We start from the raw sequence: 27655 nt of genomic DNA, 5'->3' as shown, positions 1-27655 counted from the left end.
TCGGCTGTCTTCACATTTTGCGCTAGCAAAGTAGCATCTAATTTTGGTTAAAGTCAGCAAAACAACGAGACAAGACTTGACACTGACTGATTAATATGCATACTCGCCATCGACTGAACAGGGGGTCTACTACAGGTGAACTAACGGTGAGTCATTTGACTGAAGTACCGCTGTTGTATTCAGCGTAGTGGTGAACAGTGGTGCTGTTGGGTTCTATACAGGTAGGATACTGTTATGGAATTTTTGATATTTTCGGTTAATGCGACCTCTGCTGAGGAGAGGCTTCTGTCGGGCCACTCTGCCATAAAGCCCCGATTGGAGGAGGGCTATGGTGATGGTTGACTTTCCACAACTTTCTCCCATCTTCCCATTGCATCTCTGGAGCTCAGCCACAGTGATCTTTGGGTTCTTCTTGACCTCTCTTACCAAGGGTCTTCTCCCCTGGTTGCTCAGTTCGGCTGGACGGCCAGCAGTAGGAAGAGTTCTGGTCATCCCAAAAATCTTGCTTTTATGGATTCTGGAGGCCACTGTGCTCATAGGAACCTTAAGTGCAGCAGAAATTCGTTTGTAACCATGGCCAGACCTGAGCCTCGCCACAATTCGGTCTCTGAGCTCTTGGGGCAGTTCCTTTGACCTCATGATTCTCATTTGCTCTGACATGGACTGTGAGCTGTAAGGTCTTCTATAGGCAGGTGTGGGCCTTTCCTAATCAAGTCCAATCATCAGTTTAATTAAACCCAGCTGGACTCCAATGAAGGTGTAGAACCATCTCAAGGATGATCAGAAAAAATGGACAGCACCTGAGTTAAATATACGAGTGTCACAAAGGGTCTGAATATGTATGGCTATGTAATTTTTCAGTTTTTCGTTTTTAATAAATTGGCAAAAATGTTTACAATTCTGTTTTTTTCTGTCACAATGGGGTGCTGTGTGTACATTAATGAGGAAAAAAAATAACTTAAATGATTTTAGCAAATGGCTGCAATATAACAAAGAGTGAAAAATTTAAGGGGCTCTGAATACTTTCCATTCCCACTGTACTTGCTAATTCTTAGTCTTTTGCAGCATGAACTGGCTATCTTTCCTCAAGTGCTAGTTCTTCAGTGAAATGCACTGTCCAATTAAAAACTAGTTTCAGACTATTCTCTACTGGAATATGGATTTATGCCTTCATGACTGAATAAAACTAAATGAGCAGTCCAACTCATTTTAGTTGTCAAGCAGCTATTTAGGTGGTTCCCTAAGGCCTGTAATGGCTGTACAGGGCCTTGCCATAAAATAAGTTCATGCAAGATAGAAGTGGGTGTCACACTGGTTTAGAGACATTTACAGGAAATATTTAAAAGGTCAAATCATGCAAAGTAGAAGTAAATAGTATGGAGCAGAGAAAAGCCAGTCATATCAGGCCTTCTCTCAAAAAATGTTGACCCTGTAAATCCATTATTCATTTCTCAAGTGAACTGTCTTCCACTTTATATGAAACGGGGGTAACTGTTGGACAAAAGATCTTATTCAAGGCAATAAATATGTACATAAATAAATCTGAATCACTGAACTCCAAATAATTAATCAGTAAATGTGGAATTGAACATCTAACAAAATGTAGGAGGGGGCAATTTTAATCTTCTGAGCAACTTTACTATGCGACACACACTTGGACTAATCACAGGTGTTTTCAGACAGGTAGAGGTTAAACACACGATGGACAGCTGTAATTACCGATGCTGTCAGGTCATCTCTCTGTCAACGCATTTTTAAGTGGAGAGCTACAAAAGCAAGGTGTGCGTTCTCAAATTCTGTTTTTTTCCCTCCCCAATTTCAGTTCCTGCAGCTGAGATTTTTCCTATGTTTTCCACAGTTAACCACTTCAGGCTCCCTTTGCCGTTGGCCCCTCGTCTATGTGGGTCATCCCCAGCAGGTTTTCCAAGAGTTGGACCATCATATTATTATTTTGTTCCTGCCTGCTACCGAGCCAGTATTTCTAAACTTGGCTCATCCCACGTTCCCCCTTCCCTTTCTGTCTAGTCTGACTGAATGCAGATCAGTCCTGGCGGGGCAATGTCCTGTCCCACCATGTCCTGACCCACTTATGGCCAGGTCTGGTAGAGGCTTTTGCAGCCCAATTTTCTGGGGCCGATGCATCCTGGGCTTAGTCTATTGTAATCCGTCTGTGAGCTGCTTGCTTGTCTATCCCTCATATCACTTAATAGTCTCACATCTAGAGGCATGTAGTTGCTCTGTCAAAGATTTGCCCCATGTGAGCTGGCTGGAACAGACAAACAGGGTCATTTGATTTTAACACAATCTCTTTGTCCTGGAAAAACAGCCCATTGACAAAAAGAGCACAAACAGGGATGAAACCTGATTACTCTTCATTCATGCTAGTCATTCAGACAGGATTCCTCAAGAGAGACTTAACATTAAGGAGGACATTAATTACGCCCATCTTTGCGATATGTTTGCTTTATATTTGCTCTTGTGACGAGCTTTTCCTAAGGTTGCACCTGTCTGTTCTGATTCACTTTCCATCCAATCTTGTGAATGAATCTGTCAGAGCTTTGACTGCAATGTCTAATTCACTCACTCTGTTTACTGACGTTTGCCAAGAACCAATAAAGAGTTATAGCCTGCTTCAGGAAGGGGAGCTCATTGGTCAACGTGCTGCTTGAAACTCCATTTAAAAAAAAAAAAAAAAAAAAAAAAAAAAAAAAAAGACTGTAGTGTAACCATGTGACTCAGGGAGCCTATGGGAATATTCTGGAGCTGATTTCATTCACTGATCATCAGGACACTCATTCACCCTCTTTCTTGCTGCAAGGTCAAGATGCTTGGCCAGCAGCACCCCTCCCCCACCCTACTTCGCTGTGCTAGACATAGATGAATGTGTACGCACATACTCTTACACAATGACCCTTAGCTCAAGCTCACTGAACACTGCAATCATGCTACAGTACGGCAACGGACTGTGAGTCACATTTATGCTGCAGCTGCAATGTTAAAGGGAACGTGCACAGTAAACTGCAGCCATTTACTTCTGTCTTGTCTCCTTGTGTACATCCTGACTTAAATATATATAATGCATAGCTAGGTTTAATTATTGTTTTTGTTTTTTCAGAGCTTGGCACAGAAAAGTATTTAGGTAATCAGTGTCGTTCCTCAAATGCAAAACAGAACAGAAGTGGTGTTGACACGATCTGTCTGTACAGACTCGATCATGTGCTATGATGAACGGCAGTTGTGGTTTTCAGAACATCTTTTCCGTTGTGTGCTTTTTCATATAGATTTTAAACTGACCCCCCCACTGGATTTTCTCTGCTGTTGTTTCTCTTCTTCTAATCATTTCTTCTTTTCAGTATGAGGTTCAGGTATATTTAACAGAAGAACTGCAGATCACACAGTAAATGCTTTGGCAGCATCTTTCTTTCCTTTACAGCATGCGTAATGCTGCAGTTTCCTGGAACTCGTGGCTCATGAGAATTTTCTGACATTTGCTAGAGAACAGGCAGGGTGATGAGCAGAGCTGCTTATCAGTAGAGCTGCTTGTCATGATTAGGGTTTGGAGAGACTAGTATGCTGTGCTCACATTTTGATCTTTCTGACAGTTTGATGCTTTATTCTTCATGGTTTTTTTCAGTCATGCAAAATACTTTTGACTGAAGTAGAAATGTAATTTTCATTAAAAACTTTTAAAATCTTCTCTAAATAGATACAGAAATGAAGTTAGTGGGATATCACAAATCATTTAGATTCAGTTACATGGTTTACGCTTACATTTATAAATGTATTTATGCATTATAATGGCAGAAATCTATGTAATTCAGCAGTTCTTGTTCCCACTTAGATGACTTTTGATAGGCGACAGATGGCTGCTTTCCATTCCCTGGTAGACGCATACATCCAATCACGCATGCATAACCCAGTACTGACTGCAGTTTAGTATATGACACGCCTCACCAAATATTTAGGACCTTACATTTATATAAGGTCTGTACACATTTCATTGGTAGTTCCAGGCTTTTCTGCCATTACAGAACCCAGTGCAGCAGTGAGCTCAGTGGGGGAAGAGAAGTGGGTGGTATGGCATGTACACATGCACAAGGCTCTATTGTTGCATCTGTTCAATCAGCAACCCCCCGTCCCCCGTCTACACCTTGGTTGAAGACAATGTTGGATGTGAACAGAGCTATTATTGAATGCACCACCTACTCTAGAACGTCTTATTGATTTAATTCGTGTGAAGGCCCCTTTTTAAAAAATATGACATATTAATGGTGTCACATAATTCATATTGCTTTTTTTCCATCAGTAATAGCATCTGTTTCTACATACCAGCATGAATAGTATGGGTGTAGTGGTACAGAGGTTTCCTGGTTTGGTATTAGGGATGCAAATTATTGATTAATCCATTATTCATTAGTGGGTTGACCTTATTGATTGATTAACAATTAAATGATAAGCTGCGATGTTCCTGAGAACCTGAATTTCTCTTTTAATAGGGTCTATAAGAATAAAAGCTAAATATTGTTTATATACTTCATGAAAAATGCATGTCATATTCCTTAATGATTGATTGAACCATTGGATACAGAACAGACAATGACATTTATGGAATAGAACTAAAGAAATTCTGCAGAGAAATTCAATAAAATAAATGGATCTAAAGAGGGGTAGTTTAGAAGAAATGGGCATTTCTGACTTTGCATCACTACTTGACATGATGGAGTGAGATTTCAGTGGAGATGCCCCCCACCCCACCCCACCCCACCCACTGTCGACACCACAAATCCCACCGTGGAAAAGGGCAATTAACCGACAATTAATAATTTAATTGAGCAAATTATTATCGACAATTAATTGATAGTCGATTAATTGTTTACATCCCTATTTGGTATATCCCTCAGTTTGGCTCTAGCACCAGGGTTTGGTACTTATCCCTATCTATCAAGTACATCATATTGCTATTTACTTGAAACTAAATTAGAAATATCTTCTCAATTAACTTAAACCTAAGTTTCGTCCTTCCTTGCTGTGGTCTGATATCTTCTTCTAAATGCTATTGCTGATTCTTTTGGCAGTGTCAGAACCTGTGGTGGGGTAGGAATTGCCTCCTGCATTGTGCTTGTTACACTCGATGTTATTAGCATGCTAACAGTCTACTGTTATTCACTGCTGACAGCTGCAAAAACACCTTTCCAGGTGAAACTTGGAATGTACAACATATTTTCTGAACCGACTGTTGGTTTTTGTTTTTTTTTTTTTGGTTTACACATGGGTGAATGTTTGTATCATAAGACAGGTAGTATTTAAAAAGTGCTAAATTTTATAACATGTGATAGAGGCTCACAGCAAATATGATCACCGCTATGCAAATTAAACTATTGAGACTATGTCAACACAGGAGGCTGTATCTCCAGCATCTAAAGCAGTTTAACTGGTTGGCCCAGCTACAGAACTGGGACATGGATACTCCTCATATATTATAAGCTTTTCTCCCAAGTGGTTTCACCTACTTAGATGCATGGGGGCACCTTGCTATTCAAAAGCTTACCATCTATCATTTATTCAAAAGATGACATGGTGAAACCAGTATTGTTTAAAAAGCCTGATAGAGCAAACTGATGTTAACCACAAATGTTTTGGTTCCAACAAAAGTTCATTCTTGTGTGTTTAATGGCTATACTGAAACTGTCTGTACAGCAGGCCAGTGTACATGTGTACAGTAAGCAACCATTGTTTAAGTCTACAATAGAGGTACATGGTGCATGTCATGGATGTGCGTCATGGACACTATTCAGTGATTCACGCCAGACCATAATATTCATTGATGATGAAAGCGATCAACAAACATGAAAGCAAGAACACAACGGCAAGTCCTTATATTTGCAAAAAGGGCTCCTAGCAGAAAAAACTTTCAAGATCCAGTGATTGAAATTGCTATTCAAATAGCTTGTTACATCAGGAAAGTTAATAATAATGAAAGCATGGATAATACACTGGTAGGGTCACAGAGCTCTGCTGAATAAAAGAACCAAGAACATTATGTGACACGAACACTGTGTGTTTTTTATACCCCAGCCCACCTCCTTAGAAAAGTTGTCCATCCCATTTCTCAGATGCTATTCAGCCAGTTCTTTTCAAATTTCACAAACATGTTCTTTGCATGTTTCTTTCTAATTCATCCCTAGGTAGGCAGGGTGTCAGTGAGCAGGAGGTGCAAAGTGTTGTGAGACTAGGTGGGGGTTTTAGTAAACTCTGCTTACTTTTTCACTCTTTGATATACTTTTTATATATTATTACCCCACCCCCTGAAGGGGAGGCAAGGGATATTGTTTTTGGTTCGGGTTGTTGGTTGAATCCACACCAAATTTGGTTTATAGATTGCCAGTGACCCAGAATAGATCTGATTACATTTTGGGAAAAGTAGGTCAAAGTTGCAATTTTTAATGAGTTTTTGAAATCTTTTTTTTTTTTTCTCTCATTTACTTAAAATAGGCACATTTTCAAATGTCTGTAGCAGCAAAACTATTGGGTGAATTCATACCAAATTGGGTTTATAGATTGCCGGTGACCCAAAACGGATCTCAGTACATTTTGGGAACAGTGGCTCAAAGTTCAAATGTTTTATGAATTTTTAAATCTTCCCATTTACTTATAATGGGCGAAATATGTGCGAGGGGTGGGTGTTTGTTGTGCCTGGCACCACATGTTACAGTTGTAATAGTCTTGTGCTTGTGCTGAGTCCTAATATTATTTCATTTGTATAGCCCAGATCATATTATTTACCTTAGATTGTCATCAGGTTAATGTAGCCTAATTAATTCCGACTTCTGAGGGTGTTGGAAGGAGTTTATTATTTTAGGATGGCACATTTTCCTTCTTTATTTCAAGTACTTGTTAAAGTGGCATGGCCTGTCTGAATGGTAAGGTATGAACATATCAAAGTACCCACTTTACTCTTGTTTTTTCTTTCTCTGTACATTTGTGTCAGTTGGAAGTAAGACAGAAATTTTAAGCTGCCTGCTTGTAACTTTCCTCTCGCTCTTCCCCCAGCTTTGTCAATGACCTAGTTTAGAGTTTATGGCTTTCTGCTAAAATGAAAAACAGAGGGAATGTTCTCTCTTTGTACCATCCTCTGTCATCTTTTGTAACCTCATATCATTTATATGATCACTTAATGTTACCAGATGACAGTAAAGTTTTATGCATCCTGACCACTGTATGTCTGTGACAGCTTTTCTGGTGAATGAATCTGGCATGGTCTGTATTTGGCTGCACTTACATCATGCAAGTTCACAGAGGGAGAGTCGGTAATGTTAATCCCTTGGCCTCTCAAATATTTTTGTCCTCCAGACACGATCTCAACATCCTCTTTAGAAGCTGGCCCAGCAACTACATATGACCCAGTGAATCCAATTAAATGTGTGAATGAACATGGCAGACCTCAGCAAATAAAATAATAAAAGCATTTGAGAATGACGCACATGCAGGACAGGCCCTACACTTGCCCCAGGGGTGATAGGGTGGGAATAATGATTTTGGCCATCAGATGTTGGCCAAATGACATCACACCCCTGCCAACAGAACCCATGCAAAGGGAGTGTGCGTAATCTGTTTCTGACGTCATTAGTGTTGTATATATTATACAATTTTGTTTTGTATCTGTTAAAAGGAAAATTTGGTGAGCAAGTTAACAAGTGCCCAATGTATGACAGCACTGTATTGAACCTGTTGTCTGTCACCTGACACTTTTGTTCTCGATATGACAGTGTCCTCAATTTGACTGTCAAACAGCATATATGAGTAGTCTGAATTTTTGTGATATTTCAGTATTATTCGTGTTTTATGAGAATCCCTTGGACATGTATGCAGTGCATTCAGAATTGCTGTGTCATTTATTACACTGTCAGCTGAAGAAAAGGTAAAGATACTCTTTGATAGAGATGAATACTGTAAAGAAGAGTGTTGTTCGGCTCAGAAGGAGAAGCATACCTAGTGTTGAAGAAAAAGCATATTAACAGGTCTATTTTATATGTGCAAATATTAAAAAGCTGACCTTTGCAAGATGGATGGAACTTGTACTACCAATGGAATAAGTAGAAATATTTTGTGCATGCCAGTAGAGGGTGTGACATTATTTGGGAGGTGTGCTGGAGCAAAATGCAGTGCATAATTTGGCACCTGTACATCTGTCATTTTTATTTATCTTGAGATGAACCAGTAAAATCAGCGTATACATTATAATGGGATTGTTTAGGCCAGGGGTCACCAACCCCGGTCCTCCAGAGCTACTATCCTGCATGTTTGAGATGTTTCCCTCTTCCACCACACCTGACGGATCATTATCAGGCTTCTTCAGAACTTGATGATAGGCTTATCATTTGAATCAGATGTGTTGGAAGAGGGATACATCTAAAACATGCAGGATAGTAGCTCTGGAGGACCAGGGCTGGTGACACCTGGTTTAGGGTATATCTGGGTCAAAATATATTTTGTTCTCAATTCAACATGAAATGACTTAAATGATGTATCTTTAAAACAGTGTTTTTGTAATTGGTTCTTAGTGATCTTTATATATCCCTAGGGATGTAACGATATGAAAATTTCATATCATGGTCATTGTGACCAGAATTATCACGGTTATCATTATTATCGCGGTATTATTGAAATTGTGCTCAAAATGTTCAAAAAGTACTTATACATACACTGAAATAATTTAACCAAGTTGAATTTTGAAAAAAAAAAAAACAAAAAACAAAAAAAACCAAATAAAATAATTGGTACAATGCACTTTCTCTTGGCAGAAACATTCAAGTATTAACCCTTAGTGGTCTGAGCCTTTTTTGGCTGTTTTTCAGTACTGCTGATTTTGCCTTTATATATTATATAAACAAATGTTTACTATACCCATGTTTGGTATCTTTTTTTCAGCACAACTTCATCTATCTCATCTGCCTATTATTTTTTTCACTTTAACTTACTATAAAAACATAAAAGGCCAAAAAACACCAAAAAATATAAAATCCAATTTGAAAAATGTATATCATTTATTGCATAAATAACACAAAGATGCTTAACGAACCTTTTCAAAGACTTTAAAAGTGAATATTGGTTCCAAATATTAGGTATATAAAATTCAAATTGGAATAAATTAAAACTATACTCAAATATTTGCCATAAAAGCATATCTTTACATCGGTGTTTTCTCCGGAAAAGTGCAGTAATCAAAGATGGTTATCATGATAATTAGAATTTAAACGCTCATACCATTGGCAATTTTACCGTGGTTTATCATTATACCGGTAATGGTTACATCCCTACATATCCCATGAGTGCTGCAGAATTTCATTGTTTTGAATAGCATATGTTTCATATGTATCATCTGTAAATTGTTCTCATCCAGTATCTTAGTCTTAAAACAACATCTGTTCAGTCTGCTTCCCTTTGCCCACAGAAATAGCAGACTTCTACATGGCTGTGATTTTTATGACACATCCATTTTATAAGCTCAAGAAATGCTGCTACTGAGGAAATCAAAAGTCAAGTTGTTGGTCCCAGAGCATTACCTGCATTGGACTGAACATCATGTAACTTTCAGTTACACCTGGGAAACAGAGTAGCATGCCTTTCATCCTTTGGCATTCAGTGTCTGTAGCAGAAAGGGCCTGTCTAACCAGTGAGAAGTGCTTTAATCATTTTGCATATATGAATACTATGTTAATACTGTATAAAACCTGATAGACCAGAATATTAACTATCAAGTTGGTTCATGTGTGCTGCAGCACTCTTCAGCTCTTGTAAATAGCTTAACTGAAACACTGCATCAGAACTGTTGCTGTGTTACAGTAGTTTGGCCTTCGGGTGAGGGTGGGTTTCTTAATTTCCATGCAGAATCATGTTATGGTACTAAAAACTGGTGGACTTGCGCCACTTCTGTTTTCTTTGCCATGCTCCTCAACGCGCTCTGTTTACAACTTCAAAATTAGTTTCACTTGCAATGTTTGTTCTTACACATTCTGTTAATCCTTAAAGCTCAGGCTTTTTGGCTCTAAGCTCCCCCAACAAACTCAGAATATCCTATGAAAATGCTTGTACCTTGTTAGTTTTCTAGTCAGCCAACACCCTTGTTTTCTTCTCTTGTTCTATTTTATACACATATGCATTTACCATGTATTTAGCCTTGGAGTCTATTAAATGTCCTCTCGGAACTCATGAATTTCCTGCATCTCCCTTTTCTGAGCGTAGGAATCTCATTTTCCATACACACATCCTTACCCTTATTGTGCACAAGGGGGGGAAAACTTATTTGTGTGTTCAGGAAGGTATTAAGTAACCTTGTATTGTTTTCATATTTTTCCTTATGTGTCCCTTGAAAACATACAGTAATTAATTCTCCATACAAATTCCAGGAACTATTACTCACTGCTTGGCAATTTGAGGTGTGTCCCCGTCTCCATGAACACTAGAGGATGGCTTCTTGTAAACTTTCTTTCACGCGCATATTGTTTAAGCCTGTTTGGAAACTGAACTGGCTTTGTTTTATTTAATTTTTAAATATGTAATCGTATAAATCCATAAACTCATTCAGGAAGAATTTAGGGAAAAGTGTAAATCATGTTGGTTTATATCGTGTTTTTCAGCCTTGGGGTCAGGACCCCACGTGGGGTTGCCAGGAATTCAAATGGGGTCGCCTGAAATTTCTAGTAATTGATAAAAATAAAAACGTACTATTAAAAATATATGGTGAGTTGACAGAGACAATCACAATACATAAAAGACATGACAAACTCTGAGTCTGACACTGAAGCACTGTGGTTCTGTTTATCTGTCAAATTATCATTGTGGTCGGTTTCAGATGCTGCGGCTCTTTCATAATTCATAGTTTGAGTTATTGTTTGCTCAGTATTAATTGTCAGCCTTGTAAATAAAAGCTGGACTGACTGTACATATCCTGACCAAGGAAAATAGAATTCTCACTTTGTGCAGTAATGTACACCTGGTTTTTCTGCCTCCATCCACAATAATATGCATTATATAGACTAAATGTCATCTAAAATTAACATTTATTTGCAACATAGTATAGCAAACTATTACATGATCAAAAACAAATTAATTTCAGTAAAAAAAAGTCTCAGTTTTGAATTACTGGGGTTGCCAGAAAGTTGTGATGTTAAAATGGGGTCACAAGCCAAAAAAGGTTGGGAACTACTGGTTTATATTGTCTGTTTGGTGTGTCGTCACTGCCTGCCACAAGGCAGGGTGTTACCAGGTGTGCCTGAGTGCTTTTTCTGAAGCTGCTGATTTAGCTGTTTACTTCACTTGAGGAGAGAATCAGTTTGCATATTGGACCAAACTAAATTCTCTGTATGTAATAAGTACGGTTGTCATTAATAGTGCTTAAGAGTCAAGTGTATAGCTTACTGGTACTAAGCAACATTTTTTCATACAGATAACATTTTATTCATTATTGGCTAAATTCTAATCCATGGATGAATTAACATTCTATAACAGCACATTCAAGAATTTGCACCATTTTTGTCTTTTCACTGCAGGGGAAGTGACAATGATGGGTTTTGTGGATGCAATAATACTAGTGTCAGGGTTTTTCTTACATAGAGATTTATGAAAGCAACAGCTGCTAAAATGCTGGCAAATCTTTTATTTGATGGTGAGATGTAAACTGGCTGATGTCCGTGTGGTCAGATGTCCAGCTGATCTAAAGTCAGTGTAGCCCAGCAGTACCAGTGCATTCCCTTTTGAATAATAACTAGGGGTGTAAGAAAATATCGGTTCTGCAATATATCGCGATATTTCATTTCACAATACTGTATCGATATTAAAAAGTACTGTATTGATGTTTTTAGGTATTTATTCAAATGCAGATATTGTGGAGGTTCATTTTTGTTTTTTGTTTTTTCTTTTTTGTTTATATTTTATTTATTATTATTTAGCACTCTTATTAAATAACAGTAGTTCCTTTGTTGGGATTGCACAAAAATAATGTTCTGATGTTAGTTCTGAACTAATAGAATATGAACATTCGAACAAGATCTTAAACTGTAATGTCTGTAAAACATAATTTCAGTTTGAACACAGGAACATTTTGTGATATAACATTAGATCCTGTTCTGATCAAATAAAAATGTGTTTAGTATTTGTGCATATTTCTGTTGTAATTAAATTCTTCCAGGAAATAATCTTTTAAAAAAGAAACAAAACTATAATAAAAAATGGCCTTTTTAACAGTATTATGATATCTCGTGATATATCGTGATATGTTATACGTGATAGGTATATATGTGATTTGCATCGTATCGCCAGATTTTTGCCAATACACAGCCCTAATAATAACCTGGTGCCTTGACCTCTCCTTCCTAGCATGAACTGAGCTGATCTATTTTCAGCTTGTAAAGTCCATGTTCAGGTACATGTTTGGTTCTGTGTGTGTTTTTTATAAAGCAGTGTGAGGCTCTTAATGAACTGAACATGTACAGTCAAACCCTGTGCATTGTGTTTAAGTGTATTGTTCGAGTAAAAATGGTGTTTTTTTTTTTAACGTCATGTAACATTTTCTGCTTGGGTTAGTTATTGATGTATGGTTGTTTTTGACCTGTGAAACTGATGTTTACAGTCAGCGGTGTTGTGCTGACCACAGTACAAAGCCTGCGCCCAGAGTTCCAGAGCATCAGAGCTGAAAAACAGAGCTCAGCATTCACTCAGTCAGGGACGGTGAGCAGCTGAGTGGATCAGTGGCCCCAGCAGCGGTACACCAGGAGCCGCTGAACCCTACTGACCCCCTAGTCACACACAAAACCACAAACATAATAAGCGGTCCATATTAACTCCTGTGCGCAATGGCCACACCAGTCATTATTTACGTGGTCAGTTAGAATATATGAGACATACATGGCAGTTGTATGTAGCTTTGGATAAAAACATGTATCTCTGAGTGGGTGTTCAATTGTAAGCTGTGGTTTTGTCACAGTAGTGTGGACGTTGTGGTTTTCTGAGGAGCTCAGAACTCTTGAACTAAACCTTAGTGCTTATTTTAAGGATATTGTATTGCTTTTTTCAGTCTTTCCTACGTTGAAATGGTAGACATAGTGGGATCATACTTCTACATGCACTGCAGCAGTGTGTATCTTTCTGGTCAGTTTACACACACTTTTCTAATCTTCACAGCATCCATTTTCTGACTGGCACATAAATTAAAACCTTCATTTGTTCCACCAACTTTTAACTCTGCCACACTTATCATAAACATTAGGCTGCTTGCTTTTGAATGATGGTCTAGTCTAATGTTAAGACATTCCGTTATGTAACCATGAAAGTATTTCCAGAGATGAAGAAACATGATGTTGATATTAAAAAAAGAAGAAGTGATACTGTGGTAATTGCTTTGTACCAGCCAAGGACCAATTGCATAACTGTGTGTACAAAAGCTATGTTTGCAGGGATTTGCAGTTATGGGAACAGTTTGTAGAAGCAGTGCTGTCTTTGGGCACAGGGGCTAGTGTTTTTTTTTGTTTGTTCGTTTTTGTTCTAAAGTGCTGTAGTCGGGTTGTACCATTCTCTGTTGTGGATTACCATCAATCAATCAAGTGCCACATCATTACAAATGTTATCTCTTGACACTTTACATTTAGAGCTGGTCTAAACCAGAGAGACTAAAAAAGAGAAACAAAAAAAGAGAGTAAGAGGGGGAGAGAGGGGTTTGGGGCAGTGCAAACTTGATTCAAATTTGAAGGAGCTTTTATTTGGCCTCGTACTTGTTCTCAGCTTTGGGCCATTCTTTGCCCTCCTATTCAGATTCTTTAGTCTTTCTTTGCAAGAACACGTGAATTTTTTTCTAATGAGATTTATATAAGATGGCAGTACAATGTCCAAAGTACCTGTGTGGTAATTTGAAAAAAAATCTGTAAACCTGAAACTTTCAGTCAAGTCAAATTAGCATCTAGTTAGATCTCAGAGGCACTCTTTAAACTGAATGTGTAATGACGTATTAACAAAACATGGCTTTGTCAGTTAAAAATAATGAACTGCTGCATTCCTGACAGTAAAAGTTAATTTTGCTTTATCTGAGACTGAAGACAAAATAAAAACCCTCACATGAAGTCACCTCATGTACCGCTATTTAATAAAGAACAAAAACAGTTATGTTAATACTTGCTCTATAAATGTATCAGAATTTGCTTTTTGTTAGGATGGAAAATTGGTAAAAGTGTTGTTTAGGACCTGGTTTTCAAGCTAAGTCATCAGTCATAGTACCAATATCAAACCATTTTGACCAATACCCATCCTTACCACCACCAAAGTTACCAGTGCATGACAGAACATACAAGTGTGTATGCAGTGATGAGGGTAGTTTTGTCATCTTCCCTCTGATTTTCATACAAGAGACAACGGTGGATAAATGACTTAAACTTAATTCACCAAAATATAAGCTGAAACCTAATAATATTTCTCCAGTTTAAAAGGAAACACTGTTAAGTTACATTTCTATTTTTTCTTCCTCATTCAGGCGTACGAGCGCCGGTTTCCTACTTGCCACCTTATCCCCATGTTTGTGGCAAGTGACGTAGTGGATGAGGAGACCAGTGAAGATGGTAGCACCCACAGGATAGAGCGCCGCTGTGCCCTGGATGTGGATGCCCCACGCCTTCTCAAAAGGGTATGCTACAAGTCAAACCATCACCTTATTGCTTAACAGTCGTTATGTGATGTGGCTATGGCAACATAGTTTTGTAACGAGCTGTTTGTCTGGTTCACAGATTGCAGGCGTGGACTATGTCTACTTTATCCAGAAAAACACATTAAACCGAAAGGAGAGGACATTGCACATCGAGTCTCACAATGAAACCTTCTCTAACCGGGTCATCATCCATGAGACCTGCTGCTATTCGGTCAGTATTGTACAAGTTCAGGCTGTTATCTAAGGCCTCGGTCACAAAGATTCTTACAAATGATGGGTTTGTAAGAATCAGTCAAAATTAGTCAAAACGGTCATATTAGATCACAAATCACACTGCTGTATAAATATGCGGGGAAATCACTGACCTGCACTTTTAAACATAATAAAAATTAGGCGTCATAATAAGACACCAAATAAAGAAATTTGAAGTAGAAGGTATAAGGATTAAACAAAGATACACAAAAATAATAGAGAGAACTGAACGTTAAAATGTCCACAAACATATGCGTTGTTCTTAGGTTGTTCCTAAGGCATTTGTTAGGGCGCCCTACAAAAGGGGATTTCATAGTGTGTTCGTAGAAAATCAAGATCACACACCTGTCTACAAACGTAGGAACAGTTTACGAACTCTCCATTCTTATAAGGCTGCCTTGAGAAGGTTGTACAAAGTTGTCCTTAAATTGTTCGCACGGTGTTCGTAGCTGTTCGTAATGACATTTGTGACTGAGGCATTAGTTGCAACACATGAATAGGTACATTTTTTTTGTACCAGCAGCTTGAGAGAAGAACTCAAACTCTGACTCTTTTTGTGTCATATTAAACCCAGGGATTTCAAGAGAAACGCAAATCTACACGGGCAAATGATCAAACACATCATTTAGCAGCTGAGTGTTAAGCTGCTGCCAGCACACCCATGTTAATGTGTGCGCCTCTAATCTCTCTCCTGCTTTCCTGCAGAGAAACCATGTGTAGACCAGCACTGAGTGTGATGCTTGCTATCTCAGCTCATCTCTCTGTGAATTATTCAGTCCCCTCTGAGTATGGCTCAATGCCCTCAAATACTTATCCCAAACCAGCATGCCTGCCCTGGTTTTTGACATCCAGCTTCTGTGCACCGTAGTCTTAACTCTGACTTCAGATCTGCCTGTTCATGAATGGATGTTCTCTGAGTTAATGAGGTCAAGCATGTTGTGTTAACCTCCAACTGTGCTAAATTTAGTTCTCAGGCACCACAGAAATTGTTATTGTGTCATTTAGCAAACTGTGCTAACAGTAACTTGAATGGACAGCTCAGACTGAGCTAATGGACCCGTTTAAAACTGAAATACTTGGGTAGTCAAGGGTAGTGACGCAACCAGTACATTGATTTTAGAAGGCTTTTAACTCATGACTTTTTTCAAAATATAATAATATACTGTATAAAGTGACCTGCTGTATATTGAGTCAGTTATAGCTGTAAGTGTTCACGTGAAACATGTGACATGGACAGACTGACACACTGCTAACGTTGTACACAGTCTGTGTGTGTCATTATCAAGTGAAACTGAGTTTGGTTACCATAGTAACTAGGTCATCTGATTTCTGTGTGTGTATACAGTATATACAGTATTTTCCAATGTATTCACAGGTTCACCCTGAGAATGAGGAGTGGACTTGCTTTGAGCAGACCGCCAGCCTGGATATCAAGTCGTTCTTCGGTTTTGAGAGCACAGTAGAAAAGATTGCGATGAAGCAGTACGCCAGCAGTATCAAAAAGGTTGGCTGCACCGAAGCATTGCATTCACTGAACACAACACAATATTTTATTGCATTCATTTTGCATATGTTCTTTTTGGTTGCTCAGAAATCATCATTTCTTAATAGCTGCATAGCTACAGAATAACAGGTGTTGTATTAATAATGCATCAGTGTATTGTGTGAAAAGAGTGGTGAAGCTTGCTGTTTTTTTGACGAATGAGTCAGTCTGTCTCACACTTTTATGGGATAAATAAGCTTGTGTAATCAATGCATGTGGACAGGGGTCTTTTAGTATGGACGCAGTGACTCATCTGTCTTTATTTAGGGTGAATGTGGGCAATGCTAAGTGCATTTCTTTTATTTTTTTATTTCATGTACTGAGAGCTTTCCAAAGAAATGTATATAAGTGGTTATAATTATCATAGTGTCAGCTCTCCAGGTTCTAATTAATAATTCATAATTCCACTCTAATCCTCTCCTTAATCTCTCTTTTTAGGGCTCTCTGTATTTGAAATGAGTTTATTACAACTTAGTTTTCCTAATGCGTCTGCTCAAACACCAAATTTCTTCCTTTATGTCTCTCACAGGGAAAGGAAATCATTGAGTTTTACCTGAAGGAGCTTGAAGACGAAGGGATCATCCACGTGCCACGCTGGACTCCCTCCTCCCTTCCCTTGGCTCTCCCCAGACCAACCAGTCTCTCTACAAGCCCACCTGTTCTTCCCAAGCTTCCGGTGTCACCTACGGTTTCTATCCCACTTCCTGCCGATGCCAAGGACAGCGCCTCGCAGGATGCCAAGCAGGACAGCGTTGCACTTCAGTCAGACAGTCTTACTGAGATCCTGGCTGGAACACCTGAAGGTTTGATCCAACCACAGTTCTTACATGGTTATATAACTATGACAGTACGCTTTCTGGCAAAGCAAAAATGAGTATTCAGTCAGTTGAATGACAGCTTGTTGTAAATGTGTTTAAATTTGTAGTATATATGTACGTGTTCTACGTCACGTTTTAGTTCCTGAATTCTGTTAATTGCTGATGTTTTTCTATGATGCAGACAAGCTGGATGCTGACTATATAAAACGTTATCTTGGCGACCTCACCCCCCTGCAGGAGAGCTGTCTGATCAGACTTCGTAAATGGCTGCAGGAGACGCACAAGGGAAAGGTGATCTACAGTTTTTATTTATCATTTCTTGGAATTAAATAAAGTAACTGCACTTAAAAATTTCCTATCACTCTCTAGATTCCTAAAGATGAGCACATCCTGCGCTTCTTACGTGCTCGGGACTTCAACATGGACAAAGCGCGGGAAATTCTGTGCCAGTCGCTGACTTGGAGGAAGCAGCACCAGGTGGACTACCTGCTGGAGACCTGGACCTCACCACAGGTTCTTCAGGACTACTACACCGGAGGCTGGCACCACCATGACAGAGGTAAATCAACATGGCACATACTCATGTTTCTATGCTGCATGAGTCCACTTGGCATTAGAGCCCAACCGACTGATCTGCCGGCTGATTAATCGGGCCGATTATAGCTTATCACCGATTAATCAACATCGGCCAATATGTAACCGATTTATTAATTTTTGCTGTGGAGATTCTGTCGTTCGCTGCTCCTGTTTGTGTGTGCTGCCTGGAGAGTTAGAGGAACAGTAAAGCCTGTCAGTTTCACTTTCACTTCTGCTTGGACAATCATGCTATCACCCCCCCACACACGCACACACAATAACAGAATCACGGACCGATACACCCCCCCGTTCTGACTAGGATGGACCGCTAATCCCCCCCGCTCCGCCACCCCCTGTCCGAAAATCACACACACACACACACACCTTCACACACACACACACACTAATTATTTTTGTGATTGCATAGTTTGCTTTGTAGTTGGACTCATTAACGGTAGGTGTTGCTTACATTTTAAAGAATGATTTACCAAACAATTTTTATGTCACTACTTATAAAATATAGACTCACATCTTTTTCAAAAGTCTGCTCTCCCCAGCATAAAAACTACCACATCTACAACCCGTGGTTCCCCACAGGTCACAGACTACTCTAATATCAGACTATTATACAGCGTTTGAAAGTCGTGTAAATTATCTGTGTGAGATAAACAAAGATTTATGCAACTGTTAATCCACCTGTCCACAATTATCTAATATAAGATTATTATATCCTGTGTAGATCAATGTTCTTATTTCATATATCGGCCAATATATATCGGTTATTGGCCAATATTGGATATCAGCTGATATATTGGATATCGGCTTTTTTTGAGCCCCTTGTATCGGTATCAGCATCAGCCCTAAAAATCCCATATCGGTCGGGCTCTACTTGGCATAGACTCTCTGTGTGCTCTTAACTTGAAGCAAACGTCAGCTCTCTAGTTTCTGACAAGGTTATGTTACACACACCTCATCAATGTATATCAGTCTTACCTAAAGGACCCAAAGGAATCAACTGTGGGAGTAAATTAAACAGGAGACCATTATGTCAGCACTCTTTGATTACACATCTAACTCGTGGCACTGGCATGCCTGTTTGTCTCTATTTTTCGGAGAACATCTCTTTGATATGTCTTAAGTGGGTAAAGATTTTCTGTCAAAACTTAACAAGATGTCACAAAACACTCAGTTTTTAGCAGTTGTCATGTATGTCATCCTTATCATAAACAACATACAAGACTCAGAAAAGGTGGAGGAGAAATAAACTGATTTCTGTAACATTACAGCAAATAGACTGTAATACGAATTAAGCTTATTGTTGAAATGTAAGCAAAATGGCAGGAAAATATACATGAAAGTTAAATGAAAACATGGCTCATGAATGTTGAAAAATCTCATAAAATAAAAGAAAATAAGCAAATCATTTCCTCTCTGATATGCTCTGTACTGTCTGTACTCACAGAGTCGTGGGAGATAGCAAGAAAAGCAACACTCTCATGCCATCCATTTAAAAAAAAAGTGACAGTTTGTACTCAATACTGGTGATGTAGTCATTCCCGACATCCCACGTAGCGCAAAGTGCAATATATGTGAGATATCACACAACTCTTAATGACAGTGCATTAATTAGCACCACTGTACCCTGAGCCCAATCCTAACTATAACCCTAAAACCAAGTCTTAACCATCAGGTTCGGATGATCAGCTGAAATGTCCCCACATTTATTAAAACTTGTTAACATAATGACTCAAATACATGTATACACACATTTTGTTTGTTTTCCTTAGCTGTCATATCATATTTCATTGGCTTTTATGTCACCACATCAGTGTGCAAATAGTTTACTCATATCTTTGCGCAAGTATTTGTGTGGAATGAATGGGGAAGACATAAAAGCATTCTTCATTGTACCCACTCAGTTATTGTCTTACACAACAGTGCATAACCAGTGCAGCTCTTTCTATTTTCTATGTACCATTACACAGTGTACAGTAAATACTGCAATTGATCCTGTAAATATTTGCTTTATTTTTCCTTTAGATGGACGCCCTTTGTACATCCTGAGGCTGGGCCAGATGGACACCAAAGGACTGGTCCGTGCCCTTGGGGAAGAGTCTCTCCTCAGACATGTAAGTTTTAGTTCAATCCACATTCATGTATGCAACTGTGTCCCCATCAGTCTAGTTCTTTACATTTATAGGTCAGGTACTTAACGACTGGATTACAGATTAGGTAATGAATGTACACAGGCATTACCAGACAAATGTGTTAATACCAGGATGTCTACAGTACAGTACTTAAAAATAACCATCTTATCATCTTACCATTTCATTAGTTCACTAAAAGCTTGAAAGGTGAAATCACGGCACACCACCGAGTTCATGTTTTGTCATTTAAGGTGCTGTCTATCAATGAGGAAGGTCTGAGACGCTGTGAAGAGAACACCAAGGTGTTTGGCCGACCCATCAGGTAAAAACCTTGAGGACAGATCAGCTAATGCATTTTATCCATTGGTTAAAGCTCAGAAAATCAACCGGCAGCAGCTCAGATAATTTGGTGTGACAAAAATGTATTTTTATTAGGGCTGTCAAAATTAATGCATTACCAATTACAGATTAATCCATCATTATGATTAATCTGATTGAAAATTTTAACACAACCCTCTGAATGTGTCTGGCTGCGCATTTCGGGCAGTTTGTCCAAGTAGAGTTACCGTTGCACATGCGCAAATGGACAGTTGATCTGGTAGTGACAGGCAGCAGAACCAACCCATAAAGATGGAAGACGGTAAACAGCACGTTGGCCCTCTGGATGGAAATATGAGGACAAAAAACAAAAAAAACAAAACAAGACCTAACAGTTGTTTCAAGTTGTTTTGTTGAAACGGTTGGTGTTTAATAAACACATTAAGTTCATATATATTCCCTTCTTTCTTGAGTCTGTTTGCTCATGCAAAATGAAACACAATTAATATAGATTAAAAATGAATATTTAATCGTGATTAATCAAAATTAATCTACAGCAACCCTGTGATTAATCTGATTAAAAATTTTATTTGTTTGACAACACTAAAACTTTGTTTTTATTTCCTCACACAAAAATACAGAAACATAGGAACAAGATTTAACAAAAAAAGGTGTGTGCAAGGGTGTGGTAGAAACCTATAAAGGCTTGTGAAGTTAGAAACATATCAGTAAAGTAAGTGTGGTTTAAACATTACAGTAGAAGATCAATCAATCACATTTTGTTTATATAGTGCCACATCATAACAAAAATTATCTCAGTGAGACAGGAAACAGCGGAAAAATTGAAGAAAAACAAACAGTGAGTAGCTGGAGTTTACAGAGTGCACGTCGGTTGTTTTCCTTTTCCTTTCGTGATTTATGTTTAACTGCGTATTTTTACCACTTCCTGTTCTGCGACTCATTAGGGTTCAGTTCAGCAGTGGTAGTCTGGACACAGGTGTCCATACACCCACCATTATTAAGTCCAGTGGAGTATCTCTGCCAAAATAGGAGGAATGCAAGTGGATCTTTCTGTGTGCAACTGATTCAGAGGAGAGAGAGAACGCAAGCTCACAGAGATGGTATCTGTAAAGTGTCAGCTCTCTCCAACCAGAGGAGGTGGCTGGGATGCAAGCCATGCAGGAAGGCATGTGAACTATGAATGGCAGTCACGTCAGCACTTTCCCCCAGAATAGATAGAGGAAGAGAGAAGATGAAGGGGAGGGGGGGGGGTCAGAAGGGAGTCCATAATTAGCAAGCATTGCCTTCACCACATAAGCATCCTTTCAGCATGACAGGTGCTAAGTGGTCAGAAAGAGGCTGTAGCCGTGTTTGTGTGAGTGTGTGTTTGTGGCTTTTATCAGTGCTAATCCTCTGACTGTCTCCTCTGTAGCTGTTGGACATGTCTGGTAGATCTGGAAGGTCTGAACATGCGTCACCTATGGCGACCAGGAGTTAAGGCACTGCTGAGGATCATCGAGGTCGTGGAGGCGAACTACCCAGAGACTCTGGGACGGCTGCTTATCTTAAGAGCTCCCAGAGTGTTCCCTGTTCTCTGGACACTGGTGAGAAGCAAAACAAAGAGCATGACCATATTAATAACGAATGCTCCTGTAGAGAGCCCCTAATACTGCTTGAGTTTAGTAAATGCACATTCAAGCAACAGCAACAGATTTCCCATAAAACCATCCAGGACATGAACACCTGGCCGTCAGAGAAAAATGAACAACATTCATCTCAGTGCCTTTTGAATTTCAAACCTGTCATTTCTTGCATCTACTAAAACAAATGGTAGCTAACAGCATCACAAAAAGAGGTGGTCTTGATCCAAATCAAACTGGAAAGATGGAAGAAGTTAAAAATGAGCTGAAATAACAGCATACCGACCGCAGACACACAGATGTCCATAAACTAGTCAGTGGCAGGTACGGGGACAAGCAGCGTATGAAGATGATGATTGGAGGACATTGTTTCATATAGTATGGCAGTAAAACTAGTGTAGAGAATGAAAAAGCAAAACCTTGTTTTAGACTTTAGGGCAGTGGTTTCCAACCTTTTTTGGCTCATAACCCCATTTTAACATCACAAATTTTTGGCAGCCCCAGATATTTCAAAATGGAGACTGTTTTTTTGCTAAAATTAATTGGTTTTTGATTATGTAATAGTTTGCTATATTATGTTGAAAATAACGGTTAATTTTAGAGAACGTTTAGTCTATATAATGTATATTATTAAGGACAGAGGCAGAAAAGCCAGGTGTAGATTACTGCACAAAGGGAAAATTGGATTTTTGTTGGTCAGTCCAGCTTGGATTTACAAGGCTGACAATTAATACTCAACAAACAATAACTCAGACTATGAATTATGAAAGAGCTGCAGCATCTGAAACCGACCACAATGAACATTTGACAGATAAACGGAACCACAGTGCTTCAGTTTCACAACCACAGTTTGGCATGTCTGTTATGGATTAGGATTTTCTCTGTCAACTCACCATAGATTTTTTATTTGTACATTTTTTAAATATTTTTTTTTTTATCAATTGCTAGAAATTTCAATTCTAGGCGATCCCACGTGGGGTCTCGACCCCAAGGTTAAAAAACACTGTATTAGGGTGTGAAAATATCAGCATATTCATTTGTGTGTGCTGGTGGTGTCATTTTTGTTTCAGAAAATAGCAATCTACACAAAAATAAAATGAACTAATTAAAGTATTAACTAAAGCAACACTCATTCAAATGAATGGTTTGATTATGACAGCAGTACCAGTCTCTAACCTTTATCTACCTCCACCTAGGTAAGTCCATTTATTGATGAAAACACCCGCAAGAAGTTCCTGATTTATGCAGGCAATGACTACCAAGGCCCTGGAGGGCTGGTAGATTACATAGACAAGGAAATCATCCCGGACTTCCTCGGAGGAGAGTGTATGGTGAGTGCCTGAGGACGGTTTGAATCTGTACATTACCATTTGAGCATATGATTAATGTCTGAAAGTGCACATTCTGGATATATAACCACCAACTTTGAGATGTCCTTTACTGACCCAGAGCTCCATATCTGAATATCTGTGTGTATGATGTGCATGCTTTTTTTGGTCTGTTTTCTGCAGTGTGAGGTACCAGAAGGCGGCCTGGTTCCCAAGTCCATGTACCGCACGGCTGAGGAACTCGAGAATGAAGACGTCCGTCTGTGGACCGAAACGATCTACCAGAGCGCCAGCATCTTCAAAGGAGCTCCACATGAGGTGAGACAGAAAACCCTAGAGGTAGCAAAATTAGGAGGAAAGATGAAAACCTGTGTTGATGAATGAAATGAGTTAAGTAGGGCAGGGCAGCAGAGAGTGTGGTGCAGTACAGCTCCTGTCAGTTTTAGTGAAACCTCTGCCATCTAGTGGTTGTACATTATAAACAACTTTTGGTACTTGATGAACGTAGATGTGGTCTGGTGTTTGATTTTAAACACAATGTTTTTGATTTAATATTTTCGAGCCCATTGTCTGCCAAAGATAGGAGAAGTTCCTTTCTTATCTAACTGGGGTTGAAGTATAGTTGTGGAAAAAATTAAGGGACCTTTTTGTTTGGGTAAATTAAATATTTACATTTACTTCAGAAACTACTGACCACATTGTCATGTAGAACATTTAAAGAAAAGCAAAAAAAAAAAGACAAGTGCTTAAAATCATAACAGTATTAAGTGTTTCCAGAGCTTTGTGGTGGACTCCCACTGATTTGGAGTTACAGCTATCAGGTGTCTTGGTATGCTCTCCACCAACACCCAACATTCACTTGATTGTATGAAATTATCATATATAGGAAATTATCTTCACTTTCCTGCTGCTGCATTCACAACAGATCGTTGAAAATGTATAAATGACAACTACAGTGAAAAGTAAAACCACCTGCACCAACATTTACATACGTAAAGAGAAATAATCTGCCTTTGTATTGTTTCTAATATTAATTCATCTGCCACCATCTACTGTTTTAATTAAAATAAGGACAACAGAGTTTTACATCTGTTCACCTAAATTTTAGTAAATTGGTGTTTGGTGATTTGGTGTTTGGTTATTGTTGACCTTTGGCCTTTGGTCACTCCTGGGGCAAAAGTACAAACTGCTCAGCTTTACTTTAGGAACCCTGACCACCCATCCTCCACATGTTCAGTGAGGTTCAGTTCTGTTAACAGGAAGTGGCTTCTTATGTTTTCCTGAGCTACATGCAAGTGCTGTACAGCATTTATTAGGAATGCCAGTTTTCAGGAGTGGGAAGCTAAAAGCCAATAAGCTCTCTTTATGGTCATGTATCAAAGAAAAGATAAGAAAAGAAAAGAAGGAAAATAAATGTTAAATGTTTCTACCTTTTACTGTTTTTTTTTCTTTTTGCTTACTTTCACGTCTTCATCTCTTCTCCTCAGCTTCTGATCGAGATCATCGATGCCTCCTCTGTTATCACCTGGGACTTTGACGTGTGCAAAGGTGACGTGGTTTTCAACATCTATCACTCCAAGCGAGCCCCCCAAGCACCACGTAAAGACCCCCTGGGAGCCCACGGCATCACTTCACCAGGAGGCAACAATGTTCAGCTCATCGACAAGTCGTGGACACTGGGTCAAGATTACAGCATGGTGGAGTCTCCCCTCACCTGCAAGGAGGGAGAGAGTGTTCAGGTGAGCACTGAACATGAGATTTGGTGATGGTTTCTATTTCAGGGAGCTAATTTTCGATTTTTAAACTGGAAATATTGAAGTTTAGGGGAAAAACTGAAACTCAAAATCATAAAAACTTAGATTTTCTTATGTTTGATTTAGGACACTTTCATGCCAACCTTGTGTGATCCCCATCTTGGTCCAGAGCAGGTTTCACATCTGCAAATTTGGTTTAGATGAAACTGAAAAGTCCAAAAGTCTGCACCAAACATCAGGCCTGTGGTTTCACCCAAAAGAGGAGGTCTCATTCCAGATCAACCTGTACCATTCTTTGACTCATTCACGGCATTTTTGGACAGTTCAGAGTTTTCAAACAAATTACAGAAAGTTATATGTAGTGAACTGCATTTAATAAAAGTACAACAGCAAATGAAAGAAGTAAGAGTCTGCTTCAGGTTCTGCCTGTTCAAAGGAAGTTTGTCCTTTCACTGTCACCAAGTATTGGCTTGTGGAGGATTCTGTTCGTGTCTGTGAATGGTTTAATATTCTGGTTTAGACCAGCTCTAAATGGAAGTGTCATGTAGGGATGTAACAATATGAAAATTTCATATCATGGTTATTGTGACCACAATTATCACAGTTATCATTATTATCGTGGTATTGTTGAAATGTGCTCAAATGTTCAAAAAGTACTAATATACACACTGAAATAATTTAACCAAGTTGTATTAAAAAAAAAATAAATAAAATAAAATTTTATTTTTATTTTAAAAATGTGTAAATGTCTCCAGTCCAGCCCTGATGGGAGATGACCAAAACATAATGTCCACATGCTGATCAGGATCTTCTTTCTGGATCCGGGAACTTATTGCAAAATTTAACATGGGCTCTTATGGGGAAAACATTTCAATCGTCTTTTCTCCAAAACTACAGTTCTGATTGACTTCAAACTTGGTATACAGCTTCTGTATGATGATGTCAACATAAGGTATTGAAATTATTTCCATCCGGATCTGATTCTGGATTGGTGCGACTTTGAAAAATTTTCCCATCATAAGAGATAGGAAGTGGATTGATATAATAAATCAGTATCAATGATATCAAGTTGGAATGTGAATTTTTTACGGATCTGATTGGAATATGACCAAAACATGGACTATTTCTGTAATAGAATAAATACACAGACTGGGTGATAATAATGACATCTGGATACATTTCCCAAAGCTTTTAATTTGGCCGGTAAGATACAGGGCCATTGGTCCTATTTTTAAGGTTAATGTATACTGTGTATTGTCCCTGTCTAAATAAATAAATAAATCAAAATCCTCTCCTCAGGGCTCTCATCTTACCCGGTGGCCAGGCTTCTACATCCTCCAGTGGAAATTCCACAACATGCCTGCTTGCTCTGCAACCAACCTGCCGCGAGTGGACGATGTGCTGGCCACCCTGCAGGTGTCCTCACACAAGTGTAAAGTCATGTATTACACAGAGGTGCTGGGTTCGGAGGACTTCAGGTTGGTAACAGTGTGTGTGTCAGTGACAGACTTCTGTGGTCCTGCTTCATTTGTGATCTCTTTGTATGTGTCCATATTTTGCCATTTTAGTTCAAGTGTTGTACTATAATGAGTAGAAATATTTTGATTTGAATCATTCTCCCTTTACGACTGCTCATTTTCACTCCGGTCCTTCTTTCAGTTTTCCCTCTCTCCAACCTACCACGTAGTACCACGTATGACTTATTTAGATTTGAATGAGTAAATCGGTATGTTGCTAAAACTGCAGAGTAAGAGCCATCATGAATTCCCCGGAACCACTTTTGAAATGTGGATGTTCTGGCCCTCTGAGACTTTTAATTCAGCTTTGTGCCTGTCCAATTCGCCCATAACCCACTTCTCCTCCCCCCTCCCCTTCCCCCTCCTCCTGCTCTGTCTTCTTCCTGTGAAGAACGGCTTGCTGTGATGTGCAGAGTTTGTAAGTGGCTCAGTGTTTGCCCCCTTTTCCTTTAGCACTAGCTCATTGCCATCGTTGCTTTCGGCTGCTAATTTGAACACCCACTTCCATGGCAGTCACATTTCTGATTCAGCAAAAAGATGCTTGTTTGCATCTGTTCTTGCTTTTTGGCTTTTGTTAGCTCTGCCTAAAAGGATGCTGTGGTCATACCTTGGTGTTTTTTTTATCACAGTGTATAACCCGATGTTTGCACTGAGGCTGCGGCCTAACTACCTACTTCAGGGGTGTCAAACTCATTTCAGTTCAGTTCCACATTCAGCTCAATTTGATGTGAAGTGGGCCGAACCAGTAAAATAATAACATAACAATATATAAATAATGTCAACTCCAAACTTTTCTCTGTGTTTTAGAGCAAAAAAAGTAAATTTACATTATGAAAAGGTTTACATCTACAAACTATCCTTTCTAACATTGTGAATAACATGAACAAACTGAGAAAAATAAGTGTAATTTTAACAATATCGTGCTTCAGTTGATCATTTAACAGGTGCAATATTCTTAAAACTACACTTATTCTTTTTAGACATTTCAGGTTGTTCACATTTTTATTGGCGAAATTATACTTTGTTTTAGTGTAAATACATGAAAATACTTACTTTTACAAAGAGAAAAAATT

At 38.8% G+C, this 27655-nt stretch overlaps 1 protein-coding gene across 2 annotated transcripts in view; it reads left to right on the top strand.

Annotated features, from left to right (window-relative positions):
- LOC115425450 (SEC14-like protein 1) overlaps positions 1-27259 on the top strand; it is a 36960-nt gene extending 9701 nt beyond the window's left edge. Inside the window, exons 4-17 of one of the 2 annotated variants that reach the window (XM_030143049.1) lie at positions 14519-14668; positions 14769-14900; positions 16317-16445; positions 17014-17287; positions 17484-17593; positions 17672-17861; positions 19919-20007; positions 20277-20347; positions 21776-21947; positions 23180-23314; positions 23495-23629; positions 24799-25050; positions 26365-26543; positions 26974-27259. In XM_030143049.1, coding sequence (XP_029998909.1) covers positions 14519-14668; positions 14769-14900; positions 16317-16445; positions 17014-17287; positions 17484-17593; positions 17672-17861; positions 19919-20007; positions 20277-20347; positions 21776-21947; positions 23180-23314; positions 23495-23629; positions 24799-25050; positions 26365-26543; positions 26974-27004 — 2049 coding nt within the window. In that variant the 3' untranslated portion in view covers positions 27005-27259. Of the gene's footprint in view, positions 1-14518; positions 14669-14768; positions 14901-16316; positions 16446-17013; positions 17288-17483; positions 17594-17671; positions 17862-19918; positions 20008-20276; positions 20348-21775; positions 21948-23179; positions 23315-23494; positions 23630-24798; positions 25086-26364; positions 26544-26973 lie in introns of those variants that run through there. The other variant, XM_030143044.1, reaches the window with a different exon arrangement.
- Positions 27260-27655: the final 396 nt, after the last annotated feature.

The sequence above is a fragment of the Sphaeramia orbicularis genome, chromosome 1 (assembly GCF_902148855.1).
Source record: "Sphaeramia orbicularis chromosome 1, fSphaOr1.1, whole genome shotgun sequence".
NCBI classification, from domain to species: domain Eukaryota; kingdom Metazoa; phylum Chordata; class Actinopteri; order Kurtiformes; family Apogonidae; genus Sphaeramia; species Sphaeramia orbicularis.
The sequence above is the reverse complement of the archived record's forward strand: the minus strand, read 5'-3'. Positions and strand labels throughout refer to the sequence as shown.